Here is a 23,044-nt window from a genome sequence, read left to right as displayed (position 1 = left end):
TCTAAGGTCACAGAGAAACAGCTGGGATGAGAACTCAGGGTCCTTGGCTGTTTTTTTCTCCAGCTGACCTTAATTCGAGTAGCCTCATTTCTAGATGGGAATTACTGGCTTCAATTGAAGATTTTTAAGCCCGATCTTTTCTTAATGCACAGAGGAAGAGGAAGAAACTGGCACATTGTAGGTACTGAGTAATTGGGTTCGTTGGCTTTTGCTTTTATGGATTAATCTTACTTCATGCAACTTAAGAAGGTTAAACTCATGGGCTTCCCTGGTGGTCCAGTGGCTAAGACTGCACTCTCAATGCAGGGAACCTGGGTTCGATCCCCGGTCAGGGAACTAGAGCCCACACACAGCAACTAAAAGATCCTGTGTATCACAACTAAGACTCAGCGCAGCCACATAAGTAAATTAAAAAAAAAAATTTTTTTTTAAAGAAGACAATTCAAGTAATGAATTTCTCTCTTTATTCTCTCCAATGAGGTGATCAGAGGTTTGAATTGTACCCCACTGTCCCATTGCAAATCTAAGTGTGGATCTGAGGTTATAATATGATGTTTATTGAATCAAAGGAAAGGCTTTTTGAGGAAGACACCCAGGCTTAGAGTAACTCTGTTTTAAGCTTCTGGAGGCATGTTAGAATCTTCTTTGAAGGAGAGACGCTATTAGCACTTGAGCGAATACAAGCTGTTCAGGGAGTTAGGACATAGCACGAATACTTCCTACACCTATTTCAAATACGTGATTAAAACAGACATGAAATGATGCTAATTGCCTATTAGCCATTCAGGCCTAGTAGTTTTGAATTTGCTTATCATCATGATTATAAATCATATTTTTATCAAAATCTTCCAATCCATTCAATGTTCTTCCAACCATCATCCTGAAGAATAACACCTCTGTCATCCTGAAACTTTCAGAGATTCATGTTCTGCAGGGCAAGTTCCATCTTCCACGGAATCCCCAGGGTAGCATAAGAAGACTCCTATGGGGCTTCTTCTTCAGACCCTCAGAGACCAGGGTTTACAGTTTCCTGGTGCACCAGTGACACACTAGGAAGGAACGACAGAGAACTGGTTGAAGGGTCTTCCTCCAGCTCAGGACGCTGCGCCACATCCCCGCACCGCCAACCACCACCCCCAGACCAAACACCACCCTGCAGTCCCAGCTGGGGGGATGCCTCCGGGGCAGGACCCCATCCCATCCTGGCCATTCGTTAATTTTCACTGTGCATGCCCCATGTGTCAAGCACTGCGGCAGACTCTGGAGATACTGGGATGACCAGATACAGAAGTGGTCCTTTCTCACATGGCGCTCACAGCTTTTCAAAAGCCCAGCTGGCTCATGGATCAGCTGCTCATGAAAATCCATAGCAGGGATTTTTAAATCACTTCTGTGTTGCAGCATAGCCAAGGCACTTGGGTTAGAATCTCTGCTTGAGTCCGGGGCCTCAGAGGGAGGGGCTCATCAGATGACTGACTTCTGCATTAGATCACTGACTTCTGCATCAGACGGTTTGCACGGAGCTAATTTTACAATCTCTGTGAGCTTACTGGGAGCCAGGCAGCAGCTCTGCTCTCAGAGAAGGTGGGTTTGGATTACTGTCAGCCCTGAGGCCATGGTGGGAAGGTTCTGGGCTACAGCGAGGTTGCTGTACATTTGTAGGCATCCTTGCTGCCTGGGAGCCCTGCACATGGTCTGTGTGTGTTTCACCCTGAGGCTAAAGCTATTGCAAAACTTGAAGGGCCGCCTGACTGGAGACCCATCTGCCTCCCTCACCCTCTGTGCTGACTGCAGATCTGCCTGTCTCCAGGGCCTCTCCTGTACCTTCCCCCTCTGAAACCCAAAATGTCTATCAAATTTCCTATCAAATACCCAGGAGGAGATATGACTTGGGTATCAGGAAGAATCTGGTTCTGCTAACTCAAAAGAGGCTGCAACAGCCTTTGGAGAGTGAGTGCAAGGCCCACTCGGCCCAACTCAGAGACTGGGCTGCTTCTGAGGCTCCGACAGTGGACGAATCTGTCCTGGCATGGTCTCCTTTCACCAGGCATTGTTCCCCACAAGTATCACACAGGGACCTCCCCAAATGATTCCAGAGACCATGGAGTTCTCTGCTACACACACCTCCAAGGCAGTAACCAGTCACCACACAGGGCAATCAACTGGTGTCTGAAAAGGTTGCGATGCCTTCCAGGGCACCTACACATCCCCGGAATCAGCATGGCACAGGGTGACCACAGGACAAATGTGCTCTGTCTCACAGATTCATTTTTTTCCCTGTCTCCTTAGTACCGCACACAGTGTCTTTAACAAAGAAGGGTCTCAAAAATGCCACTGCTGGACACTAAAGATCAGGCTCTTCTGGAGTTTTATCCATTACCCTCATCTTTATGCAAATAATGGAATCAGTGGGTGATAAGGGCATCACACAGCCCTCCTTCCTCTCAGGAGACCCAGCCCAAGCTGCAGCTTTAAGGGGATTCTTGTTATCTTCCTGCACGTTGGAGGCGGTGCCTCATGGCAGAAGGCGGTGTGGACCCATGGCTTCCCAGCCAAAAATACAGGAAGGCTGAGAGACAGCCTAACATCTCAGCCCTCCCTCTGCAGCAGAACTTTCCCCAGCCTGTGGCCCCACCTCCCTGGACTGCGGGGCCCTCGTACCAGAGTGGTGAACTTGTCCACACAGGCATTGCGGATCTTCTCTGGGGTGGCAGGGCTATCTAGCCGGAAGAGCTCCTTCGTGTTATTATTTGTGTGCTGAGCTCGAGCGCGCGGATGGCATCCTTGATGGCAAAGAAGACGGAGGCGCCCAGGAAGAGGGGCGGCTCCCCGACCGCCTGAGTAGACAAGAGCAGAGCACAGACAGGGAATCAGAGCCAACCTCCACAGCTGCAGGGCTGGAGACCCCAGGGACCCCAGAGCAAGGCAGGAGCTCAAAACTAAACAGGGGCCGAGAACAAGCAGTCTAATAAATGATTCCTCCTTGTGGGCACATGTCTTTTAAATTTCACTGTGTGATTTTCTCTGATGACACCATGCGAATATAATGGACCACTAAAAGTTGTATGAAGCATTATATTTTACAGACAAAAAAAAAAAAATCTGATCCTTTCCTCATAGCAATAAACCTCAGGGAATAATCTACCTGCAACTCTGTCACCAATATTTACAGTCACCATAATTATACTTACAAGTTGCTGAAACAGAGGTATCATGACCAACAGGATGGAAACTATTTTCTAGCAAAGGCCATTTCATCCCCCAAAGCATAGATCAGAGACTGCCCATAACAGAGTCAGCAGGGAGACTTGTTAAAAATGCAGGCCTGGGCTTCCCTCGTGGTCCAGTGGTTAAGAATCCACCCACCAATGCAGGGGACATGGGTTCCATCCCTGGTCTGGGAAGATCACATATGCTGTGGGGCAACTAAGCCCATGCAACATAGTCACTGAGCCTGTCCTCTAGAGCCCGGGCACTGCAGGTAGAGAGCAGCCCCATTCTCCGCAAAGAGAGAAAGCCCACGCAGAAACGAAGACCCAGGGAAGCCAAATATAAATAAATATATTTTTTTAAATGCAGGTTTAAGGACCCTACCCCACACCTACTGAATCAAAATTTCTAAGGGGGAGTCCCATGGAGCTACCTTTTTACCCTGAGCCCCCAGTGACCCAACGCACGCTAAACTGTGAGAGCCGATGGCAAGGACCACAGTGTTCCAGGCCCTCCCAACTGGAAAGTAAACTGAGATGTGTTTCATTGACGACAAGTAATTATCTGTCTTCCTTCTTAGACCAACAACTGTGTCAATCAGTTTAATGAATTTTATTAACTGTTTTTCATACTTATTGGGGACACGGAGGAAACCGAGGGTAGTTATAACCATCCAGGCATGCTGATCAAGCCTCAAGGTCTAGTGGCGGTCATTGAAGGAGGTGAAAGTGTGTGCACAGGGGAATGGGCTGATTCTCAAGAGACGACAGGGGTGCAGGACCTGCGAGAGCATCTCTGGGACCAAGCCTCAAGGATGCACACCTGAGACGTGGGTGTAGGTCAGGACTTGACCTATAAGACTGACCTAAGGAATCCCTCTGAGTACACCCCGAAAGCTGGCTTAAATGACAGGGAGGTGGTGTCATCCTCAACCCAGTGCCCTGTGCTCCCAGGCAGGTCTGCTCACCGCCCCCCTCACCCCACCTCCAGCCCTGCCCGCCCATCATCTGCCCCAGGCCCTTCTCTCTCTCTTCCATGCGAGCTCCCTGCAGACCCCCATGGCGGGTGGTTTCCCACAATGCAGACCGGAAGGCAGCACAGACCCAGGGCAATAGTACCTTGGAGGCATAGATGGCCTTCTTGTTGGGGCAGTCGCGAAGCAGGGACACCCTGAACTCTGTGGGGATGCTGCCAAACGCGGGGATCTTGTAGGTGCTGGGGCCGCGGGTGTACAGGCTCCCCTCAGGGGAATAGTGTAGCTCCTCCAGGGTGAAGAGGCCCAGGCCCTGGACAAACGCCCCTTCCACCTGCAGGACAGACAGAAACCATGGCTACCCTGCCTCCCACCCCCCATCCAAAGACAGGTGCTGCTTTCCACAGCAGGCACCAAGCCCCACCTGCCCAGGCGAACCGGAGAGAAGCTGGAAACAGCCCCCTACTGCTTCCTTCCCCGGCTCCTGCCCCAGCCTGGGATAACCCATCTGGGCCTTTGCCAGCATTGGTGTAGGCAGAGCAAAGGCAGGGACACTGAAATCGGTTTCAGAACTTGTCAGCGGTTCCAGGAGCGGGACAGGCAGTGGTAGGCGTAATTTCCTATGAAACCTACTTCAGGGCCGATGCAGATGTTCCTTCCATGATGCCACAGGAGAAACGGCACCCCCGAGCTGAGAAGTGAGCTCGTGGGGTGATGGTGGCTGAGGGTGTCCCTCAGGGGACCACTACCCCCCGTGTACTGAGAGGGACCATGCACTTTGGGGCAGTCCCACAAGACAGGCTCGATCTCTGGGTTGCGAAGATCCCCTGGGGGAGGCCATGGCAACTCATTCCAGTGTTCTTGTCTAGAGAATCCCCATGGACAGAGGAGCCTGGCGGGCTACAGTCCACAGGGCTGCACAGAGGGGGACACAAATGAGCGACTAAGCACGCAGCACAAGACAGGACTTTCGTGGTTAGTAGATTCCAGGCTTTTTGAACTCCCAGTCCTGCCTGCCCTCTGGGAGAAGACGGCCCCTGCTGCAGCTCACAGATCTCTTGAAGGGCACACGCCACGCTCTGCTGGCCCACGTGTCTGCTCTCCCAGCCTCACTGCTCAGAATCATGGTATGTGGCACCATCACGGCTAAACAAGTGTGTTCAGAGGGAGACCAGACGCTGAGCATCTCTGCGTCTGCTATGCCAAGCTCAGTGCCTGCCCATAGGAGGGGCTCCCCACACCGCTGTTCAATGACTTAAGAAACAGTTTTATGACTAAGTTTCTATATACTCAGTGATTGTCCAGTTTTGGGAAATACAATGAACCTTTTCTACCGCATGTTCGATACGTCGGTTCTTGATTTCTCCCCCTGACTCTGTTCTACCTGCTCTGCTCAATATTCTCATATTTTCCCAAAGTGACTTTCTTCCAGCCATCCCTTTATTCCTCTTGCTGGAACCTGGGGTGGACTCTCCACAACCTCAGGCTTGGTAGCATTTACTTGCTAGAGTACAACAGCCATCATCAGTGGAAGAGGAATAAAGAGGGAGAAGGTGCCTCTGTCCTGAGACCCCACTGCCTGCACACTGAACTCAAACTCGATCTTCACTCCCCTCGGTGCCACGTGTGTGTCTGAATATTCAGTGTTCCCACTGCCCATCATCTTGCTTTCTGCCGTGTGAATGCCCTTTTCAAGTTTATCCATGTGGATCTGTCTTCTGCCTCAGGAATTGGGTGGACTCTCATCCACTAAATCCCACTCTCAGGGGGACTCACTTGGCACCATGCTCAGACCTCCTTAAAAATAACAGCGGGGGAGACACTGTGGCCAGGGATCCTAGGAGGCAGTGGGGCACATCGGTGGCCAAGTCCCCCCCAAACCCTGATCCCCCAGGAGCCTTACCTGTCCAATATCGATGGCAGGGTTCAGACTGGAGCCAACATCCATGACAATGTCTGTGCGGAGGTTCTAGAGTGGATAGCACAACAAAAGCAGTTTGAGAAGAAAGGGATGTATGGAATAATAGATGGGTCAGGGCAACCCTTAGGTTATTAAGAGCAATAGGAATAGTTCTTTCCCAAGCAGAGAGCTCCAGGCACCCTCAGACAGCAGTGTGAGTAGGAGGGGCAGGCACCCAGCTTCCTGGGGCTTTGAACCTGAGTCCAGGTCAGTCATGTAAGAAAGGCAGTGACAAATACATTCTATGGGCTGAACGCAGCCCGTCCTCTGCTTTTGTGGAACTTGTGAGCTAATAATGGTTTTCATGGTTTTAAATGACTGACAAAAATAAAAAGAATATGTCGTGACATGAAAACAATATGAAAATCACATTCCAGGTGCATAAATTACATTTTGTGGGAACACATTCACGCTCATCTCCTTGCATACATTCATATCTATTTACCTACTACAAGATAGAGTGGAATAACTGAGGCAGAGTCTCAGAAAATCTAAAATATTTAGCTTTTGGTTCTTTTCAGGAAGTTTGCCAAGCCACAACTTGGCACACTATTTTCCCAACCAGGAAGCTCATTCCTTCGCTCTTTGTATTACAGTTTTAGAGTTTCTCTTTTCCCCTTTCATACTGACGTTTTGCAAACTTCTCACCTTATGATCCCCTGTCAAGCAGTCAATTTCCACTTCTGAGCAAGCCACCCCGTAGGTGAAATAGTGGAAGGCATTCCCTGAGTTGGTCTCAAAGCTGTAGCCAAGGTTGGGTGTCCTGGGGAGAAGAGAAAATATCGCATATGAATAAGATGGACATGTCCCTCCTCCCAACTCATACACATACAAAGAGTTCGTCCCATAAAATCTTAAGGCCCTAAAGGCTTTATTTTTTATTCAGCTGTTCTTTAAAAAGTCTGTGAGTTCTGAGCACTTTGAACCTGTCCGTGAAACCCCTGCACGGCTGAGCATCTTGCCCCTTGTCTCTGCTCCATTTTGCCAATGGCCTTCATATGAATCATTCTGCAGAGCTGAGCGGTGCAGGGTCCCAGCACGCCGGCCTCTATGTGGTAGAAACAGAGGTGACAAGTTTGCCTGAGCTCATGGAGGACGTGCAAGTCATGCTCCAAAGGATCTACTGAATTAGAATTCAAGAGCTCAGAACCAAAGGTTCCTTCTGGGCTGGCTCCTGGGCTGTTCATACAAGCTCACCCGGGGCTGCTCACCTTTCTCAAGGTGAAAGGTAACAAGATCAGTAACCCGTACCAACATGGGTGCAGCCACCTGGTATTACTCTTCATCTACGGACCCCTCCTAAGTTTCAAGAGATGATTTGAGCAAAGCGCTGTTAAAAAAAAGCAGATGTTCTTTTTTACATTTTTTCTTTTTTTTCTATTCCTTTTTAAAAATTTACTAGCAAGTTTATTCTAGCATTTGGTGTTAGGTTTTAGACTTGGTTCATTTCTTTTTTTTTTATTTCTTTATTTTGATTGAAGGATAATTGCTTTACAGAATTTTGTTGTTTTCTGCCAAATATCAACATGATTTTTTTTTCAATCCTGACTATCTTATATTATGATTCCAATTTTGCATGAGCTACATTGGTTGTGTGTGTGTGTTCTCTGTTTATAGCACTCTGTACCTGAGCTATTCTATACCTTACACAGAAAGAATAATGTGAGCTGATGTGATAAGAATTTGCATGAAAACAAAACCAATACAGGGCTGAGGGAAAAGTCTTTTCCCAAGAGATGGCCATGTTCTTTGACCTCTAACCTTATCAAGTTCATCTGGGTGTTCCCTGATAAAACTCCAGTTCTATCAACTCTAACAATGAAATAGGAACTTATAAGAAAATCTTCATTAGTTTGTGTTTGTGTAAGTCAAATATTACATAACCAGGGAGCACTGGCAAAACATTGCTTTGCCCTAAAAAATACATATGTATATTTATTTTACGTATATAGTGTATATATTTATAAATTTTCACACAAGACCTTTTAAAGTAAACTTGCAACTATTTTGCACATCCACTGATCCGTGGAAGAAAAGGTCTTAGTTAGATTTCCCAGAGAAAGCTAAAACATTATGGCTAACAGTAAATATGATCATTTCTTTTCACAGCTTCTAGATCAGACAGGCAAGGCCTCTGCTGAAACAGGGTCTCACTGAATTTTCAAGTTTCAGAAGATGCTTTTTTCTAAATCCCATTTTATGTTCCACTCTACATTTTGTAACAAGACCACGTGCTCTAGATCCTCCTCTCATTCTTTTGCAGGAGAGCCTGCTTAAAGCAATCTGACGCAAAGCACAAATAATACACACGGGTGACCCTCAGAACACCAGACGCCCCTGGTTCTTACAGGAGAATGCTGAGGGGCATGGCTGGTGACCGACCCATTATGTCATAAAAGAGGAGACAGGTTCAGAGAGGGACCAGTGACCCCCCAATGGAATGGTACACTTTAAGACCAGAACTAGAACAGAGGTCTTTCGATACGATAGCTCATGCTTTTGGCACATAGTTTGGTAAGCTCACGTATTTCAGGGCCCCTTCAATACACTGAAGTTAGTGGCAGTCCATTGGAGAGAGAAGCATTTTGGTGGACCTGCTCTCTCCTGACCAAAGGCTGATAGAGTGCAGCGCTGGAGGGGCCTGCAGAGGTTAGGATGACAACTCATTGTGAGAGGGGCAAGGTCAGCACCTTACTTACCTGTAAAACCCAGTGGTAGATAAGCTCACTCTATCCTGGTAGGCAGCCATGACCTGAGGAGAGGGAATGGCATCAGGAAGGGGGAAGCATGGCTTCCAGAAACCCTGGCCCGGCACCAAGCTTTCATGAGCTCCTCCTCCTCACCTGGAAGCTGATCAGCTTTTTTTCAATAGTGACTCTCGCTTCCACATGGCACCTCCTGCTCTTCACCACCACCCCTGCACTAGGCCCTGGTCATCTGAAGCCTGGAGCACCACAGTAGCCTCTTAACTGGTCTTCCAGCCTCAAGTCGCCTCCCGCCCTGCCATGTAGCCCAGTCCAGTCAGAGGGATCATCTTAACACACCACACAGTCCTTGTCACTTACCTACTCTAGAGCTTTCCATGATTCTGCATTGTGTACAGAGCCACTGAGCAAATGCCTGACAGTAAGGATTCCAGTCTTCTCTATGGCTTCCAGTAATCCACACAGCATTGCTACTCAAATCAAAACTCCAGCGTTAAACTCCCAATCCTTCTCATCCCTACACTTCTGCACCTTCATTTATGTGGTTCCTCTGCTGTATCTGTCAAAATCCTTTGCTTCATCAACAATCAGCTCAAGCTTGCCTCTTCATTCACCTCTCCTGTGATGACTCCCTACTCTGGCCATTACAACAGCAACTCTGTACAATGCTCATTCCTTACTTAACATATTAGACTTGTGTTCTATTAATAAAGTTGTCCACCTCTCCATCCATTCTATCTCTTTAGTCACTGCAGACAGTGACTTCAGCCATGAAATTAAAAGATGCTTGCCCCTTGGAAGAAAGCTATGACAAACCTAGACAGTGTATCAAAAGGCAGAGACATTACTCTGCCGACAAAGGTGTGTATAGTCAAAGCTATGGTTTTTCCAGTAGTTGTGTACAGATGTGAGAGGCCATAAAGAAGGCTGAGCATTGAAGAATTGATGCTTCTGAACTGGGTGCTGGAGAAGACTCTCACCGAGAGTCCCTTGGACTGCAAGGAGCTCAAACCAGTCACTTCTAAAGGAAATCAATCCTGAACATTCACTGGAAGGACTGATGCTGAAACTGAACTTCAATACTTTGGCCACTTGATGTAAAGAGCTGACTCACTGGAAAAGACCCTGATGCTGGGAAAGATTGAGGGCAGAAGGAGAAGGGGATAATAGAGGATGAGATAATTGGATGGCATCACTGACTCAATGGACATGAGTTTGAGCGAACTCCAGGAGACGGTGAAGGCCAGGGAAGCCTGATGTGCTGCAGTTCATGGGGTTGCAAAGAGTCGGACATGACTTAGCAACTGAACAACAACTACATAATAAATTTTTATTTTATTCCTTCCTTCCTTTCTTTCTTCCTTCTCTCTCTTTCAATATTCACAGTTCTAAATTTAATTTGTTGTTGATGTAGCTTGCATCATGATCATTGTCAACTTCCAAGAACTTTACTATATAAAAGATGCTATTGAGTCCTTTGCAGACACTGCCTCACTTAGTGTTCAGTACAACCCTATAAGATCAGTACTATTATTACATTCATTTTACAGATGAGAAAACTAAAGTTTACAGAAAGAATTTCTCTAGGGTCTTTGCTATATGACATCAGATATATACATAGATAGTAGTGGTGGCAGTAATAGCTTGCCTTTTTCAATACAGTACAGACACTAAAAAGCTTTGATGCCTGTCATGTCCCAATCACACTCTTCTGATAAAACCCTTTTGGAGGGTTACCTGCTTATAAGGAACACTGGACTACATGGCCAGTAGATGAAGACAATGCCCAGGTCAACAGATTGTAGAGACTGTCGTTGAAAACGTTGACATTGTCTTACAAATCCATGCTAAAACCCACACTACCAAAATCAACCCACATTCACGTGGTATCTGTGAGTGTGGACAGGGAAGGACAGGTTGTGCGAGGCACAGTAAGATGAGTAGGTCTAGGAGAAACAGCTTATTTTCTTTGACTGTTTTGAGGGAGACTTGCACAATCTGAGTTGGTTCATGTGTGGTCACATTTTATGGGTTACTATTGTATCCAGTCCTTTCATTGGAACATGAGGGGAAGGTCAAGTGGGGCCACCATCGCATGTTTGCTTGTGGGCGGAGCTGAGTCTCCCATCGGAGAGACACTTCCTGGCAGCTTCCCTCTGAGGGTTTCTGACATGCAGGCTTCTAAACCAGAAATCAGAGAACTGGGCTCATTCCTCTCATGAGTGCGCGTATCACTCCTAAAATCACAGGCATGATATAAATTTGTGGGGAACATCTTTTGGAGTTTCCCAGGTGGCTCAGTGGTAAAGAATCTTCCTCCCAAGCAGGAAACACGGGTTCAATCCCTGGGTCAAGAAGATCCCCTGGAGGAGGGCGTGGCAACACACTCCAGTAGTCTTGCCTGGGAAATCCCACACAGAGGCGCCTGGCGGGCTATAGTCCACCGGGTCCCCAAGAGTCGGACACAACTGAAGTGACTGAGCATGGACACAATGTCTTTTTCCCTGTTCCCTCACAGACAAGAGTCTCTGTGGACCCAGACTCCAGAGCTGGGTAATGCAGGAGGCTCCTGGGGCAGCCCTCTCAGAAATGGAGGTTTGAAGAAATTGAGACTCTTTAAGACTGCAGATGAATGGGACATGGGATGACCTCTGAGAGAATTCTCAGTAAGGCAGGAGTAGCAGTCACCCCCATCTTATGATGCTCAGGGCAGGTGAACCCCCAATTCCCTCAGGGCTGTCAAGATCTTGGATCAAAAATTCTCAAGTGACTTCCCTCAACTATGAACGCTGTAGAGAAGGGGGCCAGCAAGGCTGAACATTTGCTTCTCCTGTGAAAGCATACAGACACCTCAACTTCTCTTTGCCTTTGTGACTAGATTCTGACCTCCTCTTCCTGCCCAGGGTCGGGGACACAACCCTGCTCTTAATTTCTCTTTTGTCTGCAAACTTACCCAGTCTTCCCAGGAGCCATCAGGATTCTTTTTTTTGAAGGGTTCCAACCTTTTCAGGATGGTCTGGCAAGCTTCCTAAAGAAGACAGCCCACATGGCAGACACATCAGTCCTCTGCATTCCCCAACTCAAGCAAAATCCTGAGGTTCTCCAAGCAGTGCTGTGCCCAGAGTGCCACTCAGACAGCCATGCCACCCTCTCAGGAATGTTCCAGGCCCTGGGCAGGAGCCACTGGCCCTTGTGCAGAGAGCACTTCACGACTCAGTCCTGAAGTTGACACGAGGAGGAAATGCTGAAGGATCCCTAAGGAGGTGCCTTCTCCCTTCAAACTCCTTTGTCTGATGACATTACCCACCTTGAGGTGGGGGAAGCACGGGGATGACCTGGCTGACCCCCAATCAAGGTTCAATTTCGATCCATTGTCTCCTGCTCAGTTCTACCACCAGGGTGTGTGTCCTCCCAGAATCCCCTGCATTCCTCCAACTCCCCTCCCCCTCTACGCTCATCCTTCCAGGCCTTGATGGAAGTGGTAATGGTTCCTGGGCCCCTCTTTTAGCCTGGTGTCCTCCTGGTGAAGAGAACCAGAGGCACGGCTATCGCCACAAGCCCGCAAGGGAGCCATTGCAGCTCCTATCCGGGGACTCTCCCGAACCCCTGCCTTGGGCTGGCCCTCAGCTCGGCAGCCCCCGAGGCTCCTTACATAGACGGCCTGTCCATAGATGTCGGTACTGACGGAGGCGGCCGTGGGAGAGGAGTTGGGCACCGTGTTAGTGCTCGTCTCGCTGATATAGATCTTAGAGATGGGGATCTTCAGAGCTTTGCTGGCCACCTGCGAACAAAGAGGACACTACCTTCTAGGGAAGGCCCTGGCAGGGCTTGGCTGCCTTCTCCCCAAGGTGGGATTCAGATTCACTCTTAACAGGCAAGAAAATAATTTCATAAACCACAATTCTACTGAGGCTGGGATGTTCTCACATCAGTCTGAATCTGAAGTAACACTTTATGGAGTGGTTTGGTTGGATTCAAAATATTCAGAAACCTGATGGTGATGAACAATGCCTTTTTAAAACTAACCCTGGCTTTAAAAAAGATTCAGCTTGGCCAGTGCCCACAAGCCAAGCAGGTGTGACAACTCTAATCCAGCTCCACTGAGAGGAGTCTCATATGTGTGAGGGAAGCCAGTTACCTTTAACACACACCTTACACACGGGCACAGAGCCCTTAAGTGCTGGTGATGGAAGTGGCCCGAATCATCACCAACACCTTTGCATAGATGGGGAAACTGAGGCCAAGAGGAGGAGCAGGCTTGCCCAAGGTCACATGTAAATAAGCAGCTGGGCAAGGGCCAGAACCTGGGCCTGCCTCTGCTTCTGGGATGTGGCAATGCTCACTTTTTCACAGCATCATACTTCCCCCAGACATCACGGTGCTGGGGAGGATGGACACTGTCTCCAGACTGCTCACCTGCACCATCTTGGTGTGAAGGCCTTGGCCCATCTCTGTGCCCCCGTGGCTCACCAGCACGGAGCCATCTGTGTATACGTGGATCAGGGCTCCTGCCTAAGGGAAGAGAAGAATGCCAAACACAAAATTCAGCAAATCCTAACTCAGTTTAAGGCCCGGGACCAAAAGTACTGGAGCCCAGGAAAAAGAAAATCAGCAGTAGCATTTTGAATAGAAACCTCAGACAAAAATATCAAAGTAGTATACATCTCATGATTTAATAATATAGACCTTCAGTAGTTTGCAAAACTTTAAAAAAAAATCTCTCTCTCTGTCACCCATCCTCAGAGGGAGGGCAGTCATATATGTTTGTCCCGCTTCTCTAGACAAACAGATGGGATTAGAAAGGCAGAGCAGCTGTCCATAGTCCAATAGTCAGGAAAATAATAACTAGGCATTGACCCCAGGTCCAATAGGGAGGTACAGATTAAACAGCAGAGAGTTCCTCTGGTCAGCCCTGCTCCCATGACAATATGTTCTTGTTGTGTCGTGCTCAGTCATATCTGACTCTTTGCAACCCCATGGACTGTAGCCTGCCAGGCTCCTCTGTCCATGGAATCTTCCAGACAAGAACACTGGAGTGGGTTGCCATTTCCTACTACAGGGGATCTTCCCTGATCCAGGGATCAAATCTGCATCACTTGTGTCTCCTGCATTGGCAGGCAGATCATTATTACCACTGTGCCACTTGGGAAGTCTTGCAACAGTGCAAACAAGGGGAATGGGACCCCAGGGCAGTGAAGATGGACAAAATTATGCAAAGCAATTACCTGATTTAGAAAAGGAACTGTGAAGCTTATTCCAAATTTGGTAGGAATTATGCACAATCCTCTCTTTTTCCAACAATTCTCCCTAGAGGAAAGAAAAAAAATCTCATAGTAACTTCTCCACCATATTCATGTCAGATTGGACATGTTTCATGCAATATCTTTGTAAAATTGGAACAAGGCATCCTTGGAAGTGCCCACTCAGTCTTGGTCATAACCGAATTGTGCTTCGATTGGGCAGACAAAGTGAGAACAGTGGGCATTTGGGTTCTGGATCCTCCAGTGGAGCTGGAACAAGGTCCACCCTTGAAAGTCTCGACCTTAAAGAGTCATCACTCTGCTTCCCTGAGAGGGATCAGGATTGGGTCAGAGCGCTCTGGTGGTCTTGGACTGTGATGACGCCAGGAAAGAACTGTGGCTTGTTGCTGATAATACTTCCTCTGTGCTGTATATTTGCTTATCCAAGTAACTCTGTGAGAGAGAGGCCAGCACAATTATCCCTACTCTCCAGATAATGAAGCTGAGACCCAAGGAGATGGAGTGACTACCAAGGTCACATTTATAGATTGGTGTCAGAGGCAGGCACATAATTATGGTGTTCTTAGTCCTGGGCCAAAGCATCGTCTGCCCAGAAGGCAGACAAAAGTGCGAAAATGTACCACACTGCTATGATCCTGAGTGCTGTGACCCGGGGTCCCCTGGGCTGCAGAACATATCAGGATCTCAAAGAGATGGCCATGGATGAGTCAGCAAACACAGCAGCCTTCTCCGTTATCTGTTGCTGCTGCTGCTAAGTCGCTTCAGTCGTGCCCGACTCTGTGCGACCCCAGAGACTGCAGCCCACCAGGCTCCCCCGTCCCTGGGATTCTCCAGGCAAGAACACTGGAGTGGGTTGCCATTTCCTTCTCCAATGCATGAAAGTGAAAAGTGAAAGTGAAGTTGCTCAGTCGTGTCCGACTCCTAGCGACCCCGTGGACTGCAGCCTACCAGGCTCCTCTATCCATGGGATTTTCCAGGCAAGAGTACTGGAGTGGGGTGCCATTGCCTTCTCCGTCTCAGTTATCTACTACGTTATTATTCTTATTTTGAGTTCAGCGAAAGGGCTATAAAATCTGAAACCCTAGAGAACCCCAGAACGTCAGGCTCCTCCCCCACGGCGCTTACTTGTTGAACTTGTCGACCTCACTCTTCCGAGCGTAATACTGAGAGCTCTTCAGGCACTCATCCCAGCACCTGGGCACGCTGAACCCCTCAAGCTTCTGGTTGAAGTGGGTCAGGTCCCCTTCTTTGTACATGTTCTTCCACCGCACCTTCCCAAGCAGAGAGACGCTGAGGCCATGGCCGTGGCAAGAGACCAGCGGGGCGTAACCGGAAGTGGAGTTTCCCGCCCCTCCCAGGCGCCTGCCCATCGTCTACCCCAACGGAGATGTCCAAAATCCAAAGTAGGCTAAGCCCCTCTGACTTGTTCCTTCAAATTCCCAGCTTACTTCCTCTGCAGGCAGCCCACAGGTCACTGCAACTTCGCTCATCCAGTTCTCGGCAATGAACAGAGCCTGGGGCCCCCCAAAGCCCCGGAAGGCCGTGTTGGAGGACAGGTTGGTCTTGCACAGCCGCCCAGTGCCCCGGATGTTGGGGATTTTATAGCAGTTGTCCATGTGGAATAGAGCTCGTTCCATTATCTGAAGCACACACAAGAAACCAGATTGGGAGAGAACAGTGCATGTATCTCATTGGCTCCTCAAAAAAGGAGGCGAGCTTTCAACGTCTGCAGCCACCCCTGCCTTTGCCAGCCCCACAGTCAACCGCTCTTCTTTGGGCCCACAGTATTGTTTTCCTGGGATATCACAACACTTTCCTTAGTGCACTCCTGGCCTGCGTCTCTTCCCTCTAATCTATGCTTCATACTAAAAGGTAAGATCATAGCAAGTCAAGCACTTGCTTCAGAGTGCCACTTGTTAACACCAGAATAAAGTCTGTATATCTTTAAGTGTGGAATTCAGGACACTTTCTGACCTTTCCCCAGTATATCTCTTATCCTCTTTTCTGATAGCCTGTTACTCTCACCTTAACGCCCCTCCCCACCATATCCACCTGCTAAAATCCCCATTACGGCTCCCACATGAGGAAGCCCCTCCCAGATCCTCTAGTTGGAATTGATCATTTGCCTCTTTTAAAAAAGTTGGTGATTTTATTCCCATTAAACTTGTACTACAAATAGTTCTAAGAATCTAATACTTCCGTAAGTCATGTAATGCAAACCAGCAGCCCCTCCTTCCACTCCCCAGAAGCAACCACTTACTCTGCCAGTCGTTTACATTGTCTTCCACGTCTCTAAATAATGTGTTTACATTTCCATTTCTTGTTCAGTTTTAGACTTTTATACTGTTTTCCCATCATGGGAAAGGAGGATTTAGTCCTCTCTCCCCCACCCCCGCCCCAACCCTCTTTCTCTTTGTACACACCGGCCTCCTGTCTCCCACCATCCCTATATAGTTATATATTGATCTGATTAACCGTCCATGTAATAATTCTGTAAACATCACTTACAGTTGAACCCTGGAGTTATGCTAGAATTACTTCTCTCTTTATTGATAATATTTCCCACTTGGAGCTAATAATTATCTTTACTTTTTACCTTGGCTTTGTTTTCTATGCACATATTTCTAAAAAACTGTTTACAATATGTTCAAACATATTTGATTTTCTATCAAGTCTCATCTTTTTTAAGACATTGTTTCTGGAGCCTTCTGACCAACTTTCACTTAAATTGGCTGCCCCAGGCTTCTGTGGTGGTGCTTCCCTGGTGGCTCAGATGGTAAAGAGTCTTCCTGCAGTGCAGGAGACCCGGGTTTGATCCCTGGGTTGGGAAGATCCCCTGGAGAAGGAAATGGTATTTTTCCAGTATTCTTGCCTCGAGAACTCCATGGACAAGAGCCTGGCATGCTACAGTCTGACGCGTCTGTTCAGCTGTCACTCACGGGTTTTCCCCTCAAATTCATCCCAATGATTCCTTCTGCCTCTCTCCACATTGCATTTCCTCTTTCTAGATTCCATGTCTTCCCCTTTCTTAGTTTTACACCTTCATATTATTGGAGTACAACCTTCAATCTTTCCAAAAAGAGTATATAGAGAGGTGCCTTTTTGAGAACTTGCATGTCTGAAATGTCTTTATTCTGCTTTCAGTTTTAATTCATGATTTGGCTGTATATAGAATTCCAGGTTGGAAATAAATTTCTCATTTACCCTCAGCATTTTGAAATCATTAGCTCGCCAGTACTGAGAAATCTAATCAATACCTTTTCAATTCTTGGAATGAGTCCTGGTTTTGTCCTCTCTGAAAATTGTGAAATCTCCTTTGTCCCCAGGTTTTTGAAATTTCACAATAATGTAAATTAGCATAAGTCTATTTTCTTTTTTTAATTTTTAAAAATATTTAAAAATTTTATTTATTTACTCTATTGGAGGATAATTACTTTACCATATTGTGAAGGCTTTTGCCATACATCAACATGCATCGGTTAAACTGATGCAACCACTATGGAGAACAGTATGAAGATTCCTTAAAAAACTAGGAAAAGAACTACCATAAGTCTATTTTCCTTTATTGTGCTGGTTCCTGGATGGGCTCTTTTAATCTCAAAATGTATGCCCACCAGTTTGGGGAAATTTCTTGAATTCCTTCTTAACAGTTTTCCTCCTCGCTCTTCTTTCTATTCTTTCTTTCTGAAGCTTCTATTATTTGGCTCTCCTGGATGGGTCCTCAGATTTTCTTGTATTTTCTCTACTATTTTCTGCATTGTTTCCTCCTTTTTAAGAGTGTGTCTTCAGTTTCTTTCAACCCTTTCACCTTCACAGTTTTAATTCACAAGACTTCATTTTTATTCTTGGACTGCTCAATTTTAATAGCATTCTGTTCTTTCTTTAAAGTGTAATGTCTCATCTCTTTGATGAGCTAAGTGATAGCTTTTATTTGTTTGTTTCATTTTGACTTTAGTTTACTTCCCCATTTGTAGTCTCTTTCCCACAGGTTGCTTTTCAGTCTTAGTCATCTTAGATGATTTTCATGTGTCTCAATTCCATTTTTTGCTTTCCTTAGTACTTTCAATTGTACTTCTATTTCATTTTGTCTTTTATTATCTGTCTCCACCATATTGTAACCTTCTTGAGGGTGGAAACAATGTCATATTCTTTATGTCACCACCCTAGGGGTTCAATAAATATTTGCTGGATTGAATTTTAACACTTGTAAAATCTTTGGGAATAAGCCCTGTATCTTTCTCAACCTGATTTTCCTATAACATCAAGAAGCAAGCTTTATAGTTAGTAAGACTACTAGAAATGTTTTCTTTTCTGAACAGTTTCTTACCCTAGATCTGAAGTATAAAGCTTCCAAATTGAGCCAATTAGAGAAGCCCTTAGCATGTCCAAAGTGGGAATAATAGAGAACTTCTGTTTTTCTGAAATTTCTTTTTTACAGGAATCTATAAAATCCCATGGACGGAGGAGCCTGGTAGGCTGCAGTCCATGGGGTCATGAAGAGTCGGACATGACTGAGCGACTTCACTTTCACTTTTCACTTTTCACTTTCATGCATTGGAGAAAGAAATGGCAACCCACTCCAGTGTTCTTGCCTGGAGAATCCCAGGGACAGGGACGCCTGGTGGGCTGCCATCTATGGTGTCGTACAGAGTCGGACACAACTGACGCAACTTAGCAGCAGCAGCAGCATACATATATAACTAATATAGTCATAAAGCTAAGATTTAAAAATCTTAAAGATAGTACCATCAAGGTAACTTTGTTAGTTTTCAAAATGACAAAAATCTGTGTCATATGAGAAGATTCAAAGCAGCATTGTCCATAAAAACTAAAGAGTTGAAACAGCCCAATTGTCCATCTAGTGGTGAATGGGAAACAAAATATGGTCCTTTCATACAATGGAATATTCTTCATCAATAAAAAGGAATAAAGGAATGATCCGTGCTATAACATGGACCTCCCAGTCACCCCAGGATGCAGGGGCAGGTCTGACATACACTGTGAGAGAGGTCCCGGCTGTTCCCGGCATTGCTGTAGTGATCCACCTCCAGAGCCACAATCTTCCCTGACTTCATGAAGCCAACCTGGTAAAAAGGAGAGTGAGCTCTCAATAATTCCCTTCCTTTGTCTGTCTCTAATCATCTCCTCCCACTTAAGCTACCTGGAAAAAAACAGAAAGAATAAGACACCACACCATGAAATAAAGGAGAACTTAAGAGATCCGCAGACTTCACAGGCAAAGAAGAAAGGAACTAACATCTCCCATTGATGGACCCTTCTCTCTGTACTCGTCCTTTTTCCTCTCTGCTCCTGGCTTCTGTTCTACCAGCAGAAGTGAGGAGGTAGAAAAGAGACCATTGGTCATGACAGGTCAGGGAGGGAAATGTTGGGAAGAGAAACTAGGAGAGGAACCAGAGACCACCCCCCCCCCATAGCTTTTGGGCAACAGATAGCAGAAGTTACACTTTGCACAAGCATGAACATGCTTTCACTTCCCCAACCTCTTGTGAACTAGACACACAAACCCTGACAGGCCATTTCTTGAGCAAGGAGCCTGAAACCTCCAAAGACCAAGTTACTTGCTTGGAGCCCATAAGAATTTGGGAATGAGCAAAACAGTTTCTTTTGGTAAGTTAAGTCATGGAATGAAGTCAGAAGAGGCCAAAGAGGAGGGCTCCCAGGATTATAGCACATTAACATTAGACCACTTTGCAGAATGGATTTACCCCAGGTCTGCTGATAAATTGTGTTTGAGCCTGAGTGGACAAAGACCAGATTTGGACCATAGCAATTTCACAGAAGTTGTGCATAACAACCCGGGGCATCTCCTGGGAGCTGGCCTGCATTACCCTCCTATGTTGCTGTTGGCTTATTTGAATTTCTCTCTTTGCTATTTCTTCTTTGAACTTTATCGGTTATCATGACAAAAGTCAGAGTGTATCCCAGGATCCCTGAATCTTCATCCCCAGTTTCCTAAGCAGATGACACTGCCCACCCGGCACAACCCCTGACATCTATAACCTTGTATCTGGCCAAGAAGGGGTGTCTGCCGCCAGTTATCAGCATATCCTCATTACGATCCAGCATGCAGCGCACTGGGTGTCCGGTCCTGAGGGAGACACAAGAGGGTGAGAAATCTCTACAACAACCGAGCCTGGTGAGTCTCAGGGATAAAAACTGCAAGGAAGCCTTCTTTCTCCACCAGAACACTATGCTGGACAAGGTAGAGATATACAGGTGTGGGTTATGGGATGTGGGCTGTGTCCTTGCCATCAAGGTACTCACAGCCAGATAGAGGAGATAAGACATGGACACAATGAGCCAGGGGATATTGCCTTCACCCCTATATTCAAGAGTTCTATAAACAGAGGGCTGTGCAAATTCCAAGCAAAAGGTATCTACTTTCCAACAAAGGAAACCCAGGAAGTCTTCCCAGCAGAGGCAGCCTTATTTTTCTCCCCAGAGCCCATTGGAACTCACTTGTATGCAGCCAGGGCCACAGCCACAGACACCAGGGTGCTCCGGGTCTCCTTCCCTCCAAAGCCTCCTCCCATTCTCTTCACTCGGACCAAAATCCGGTTTACTGGAACCCCCAACATTTTTGCAACAAAGGACTGTGGGCAAAAGAACAAAATACTCCCAGTGAATGCATCACAGGACTTTCTTCATGCTTGACCCAGAGCCTACCTGACACACAGAAGCCTAATTATTGCTGTGAATTCTGAAATTCCTTGATTCAAGAATCCCCTTCCTGTCCCAGGGCACCCCTTGGGTAGTGGTGCCAGGGTCCGGCACACATCAATTACTGCACACTGAGTTCACATACTTGTTTAGTTGTTTTATTCAGAGGGGTAAGCAGCTGTTCACAGCATACTATCAGGGTCAAAACCCATTCCATTTAGCCAAGAACTGGTGGGTCATGAGGGTAAGACCAGTTGCCAAAAACACTGGCAACCACTGTCATGTTACACACAATAGAGAAATGAGGACTAGCTGAGCCACTGCAGATCATCTCGTGGTCCCCGTGGCTCTCATTAAGCTCAACTCCTTCATTTAACAGATGAGGAAACTGAGGTCAGATATGATCTGACCAAAGCAATACAGCGTTGGAATGACAACAGCTAACACTTTCTAGGCTCTATCCAAGTTTTAAAACTCATCTAACCATTACAACATCCATGCCAGGCCCTATTTTATAGATGAAAAAGGTTATATAACAAGTTCAGTCATACCAACTTGTTGGAGACAGGGCCTGGCTTCAGACTACAACCCTCACGTCCCCTCCTGGACCAGCCCACATCTCCCTCTCCCCTGGCCCCTTGTTGACCTGCTGGATTCCTACCTGGGTTTTCATGGCATTCTGTGTGGACACAAAGAGCTCCATCTCCCCTTCCTCGCCTTTCGGGATAGCAATGGTGCAGTGAGTCTCCAGGTAGAAGTGGTCTTGGCCACCAATGTACAGCTCACCTGGGGAAGCAACAACACTGCCCACAGTGAACCCAATGCTGCAGAGGTTGTGAGTTTGCTTAAGGAGAGAATGTACTTGTCCAGGGCCCTGGGCAGTACCAACGGTCCACAAGGAACCTTTCAGTTCCCTAACCAGGGTGGGCAAGAGTCTCAAAGTCTAATCCATCTGGCAGCCAAACCCCAACAAAGAAACCAGGACAACACTGAAATACGTCAGATGTGAAGCTTTCTTCTCATTGCAGCCAATGGAAATCAAAGATTTTTAAACTACCATTGTGAAGTGAAGTGAAGTCGCTCAGTCATGTCCGACTCTTTTCGACTCCATGGACTGTAGCCTACTATGCTCCTGTCCATGGGATTTTCCAGGCAAGAGTACTGGAGTGGGTTGCCATTTCCTTCTCCAGAGGATCTTCCTGACCCAGGGATCGAATCCAGGTCTCCTGCACTGTAGGCAGATGCTTTACCATCTGAGCCACCAGGGAAGTCCTTTTGTAAACCTTTTAAACCATTGTAAACCTTTTAAAAAAATAGAAAAAGAGTTAATGAATGTGACTGAGAAGAAAATAAACTGCATCTTCCAGAGCTGAGGTTGTCAGGCCAATTGGAGAGTTGGCTTATTAGTTACAGCAATGCACAGAAACTGATGTAAAAAACAAACCCCAAAGGGGTCTGCTCAGTAGCCTTGCCCTAGGATGTGAGCTCTAGACCTAATTGCACAGTGGGAGGAGGAGGAGGTGGGGAGAGGAGAGAGCACTAGCTGTCAATGGGTGAGGACTGCCTTCATGCAGATGGGGAGGACAAGGATTCTGTGCAGCTTGGAGCCTGGTGGACCCAAGGCTGGCTAGACATCTGTGATTCTTATCTTCTCTAGGCAGTCTTCCAAATCCAACATGCCTAGAATCACTTAGGTATGTCTGGTCTAGAGACAGGAGAGTGGAGACTAAGATGCTAACGTTCCATCTTTCCTAGCCACCTGTCTAGTATTTTTTACAAACATCAGAGAGACTCTTTTGTTAAGAAATGTCAGGAAATCACTTCCTCGCTGCAGGGCTCAGGTACATCTCTTAAATTTCACTCAGAAACCAGGGCCACCCCATTCCTACCGTTGCATGGTGCAGCCATACCTGAAACCACATTATCTGCTTCTGAAAACCCCTTCTTGAGGTCTCCTTTCTCAATCTTCAGCTCAGATCCATAAAAGGAATTATTTTTTATAGCATCCTGAGGATTAAAAAGAAGTTTCAATGACTTGACTTTAAAGGATGGAAGGTGAGTTTAAGGGGCTGGGGAAAAGAAGCTCCTGAATGATTACTTCTTTCTCCTCGCATAAATCACACAGGCATCTCTATCAGTATTTTAAGCAGACTAAAAGTAAGCTCAGTTGTAACCCAGGGTGTCTTGTTTCTCTGTTTCCTCAGATATAGACACACAACCCTGGTTCTTGGGGAAAAGCAAAGAACCTCTCAAG

General features: G+C 46.8%; 1 protein-coding gene across 1 annotated transcript in view; it reads right to left on the bottom strand.

Annotated features, from left to right (window-relative positions):
• Nucleotides 1-447: 447 nt before the first annotated feature.
• The window catches only part of XDH (xanthine dehydrogenase), a 60,778-nt gene continuing 38,181 nt past the window's right edge, over nt 448-23,044 (bottom strand). Inside the window, 18 exon segments of the mRNA XM_070379775.1 lie at nt 448-1,049; nt 2,662-2,771; nt 2,774-2,837; nt 4,329-4,517; nt 6,087-6,152; nt 6,792-6,906; nt 8,843-8,895; nt 11,802-11,876; nt 12,501-12,629; nt 13,265-13,360; nt 14,074-14,155; nt 15,235-15,380; nt 15,558-15,749; nt 19,107-19,193; nt 20,131-20,218; nt 20,590-20,723; nt 21,452-21,576; nt 22,701-22,797. Of these exon segments, the coding sequence (XP_070235876.1) occupies nt 999-1,049; nt 2,662-2,771; nt 2,774-2,837; nt 4,329-4,517; nt 6,087-6,152; nt 6,792-6,906; nt 8,843-8,895; nt 11,802-11,876; nt 12,501-12,629; nt 13,265-13,360; nt 14,074-14,155; nt 15,235-15,380; nt 15,558-15,749; nt 19,107-19,193; nt 20,131-20,218; nt 20,590-20,723; nt 21,452-21,576; nt 22,701-22,797 (1,899 nt within the window). The 3' untranslated portion in view covers nt 448-998.

The sequence above is a fragment of the Bos mutus genome, chromosome 11 (genome assembly GCF_027580195.1).
Source record: "Bos mutus isolate GX-2022 chromosome 11, NWIPB_WYAK_1.1, whole genome shotgun sequence".
NCBI lineage: Eukaryota > Metazoa > Chordata > Mammalia > Artiodactyla > Bovidae > Bos > Bos mutus.
This window is presented reverse-complemented; position numbering and strand designations above follow the sequence as displayed.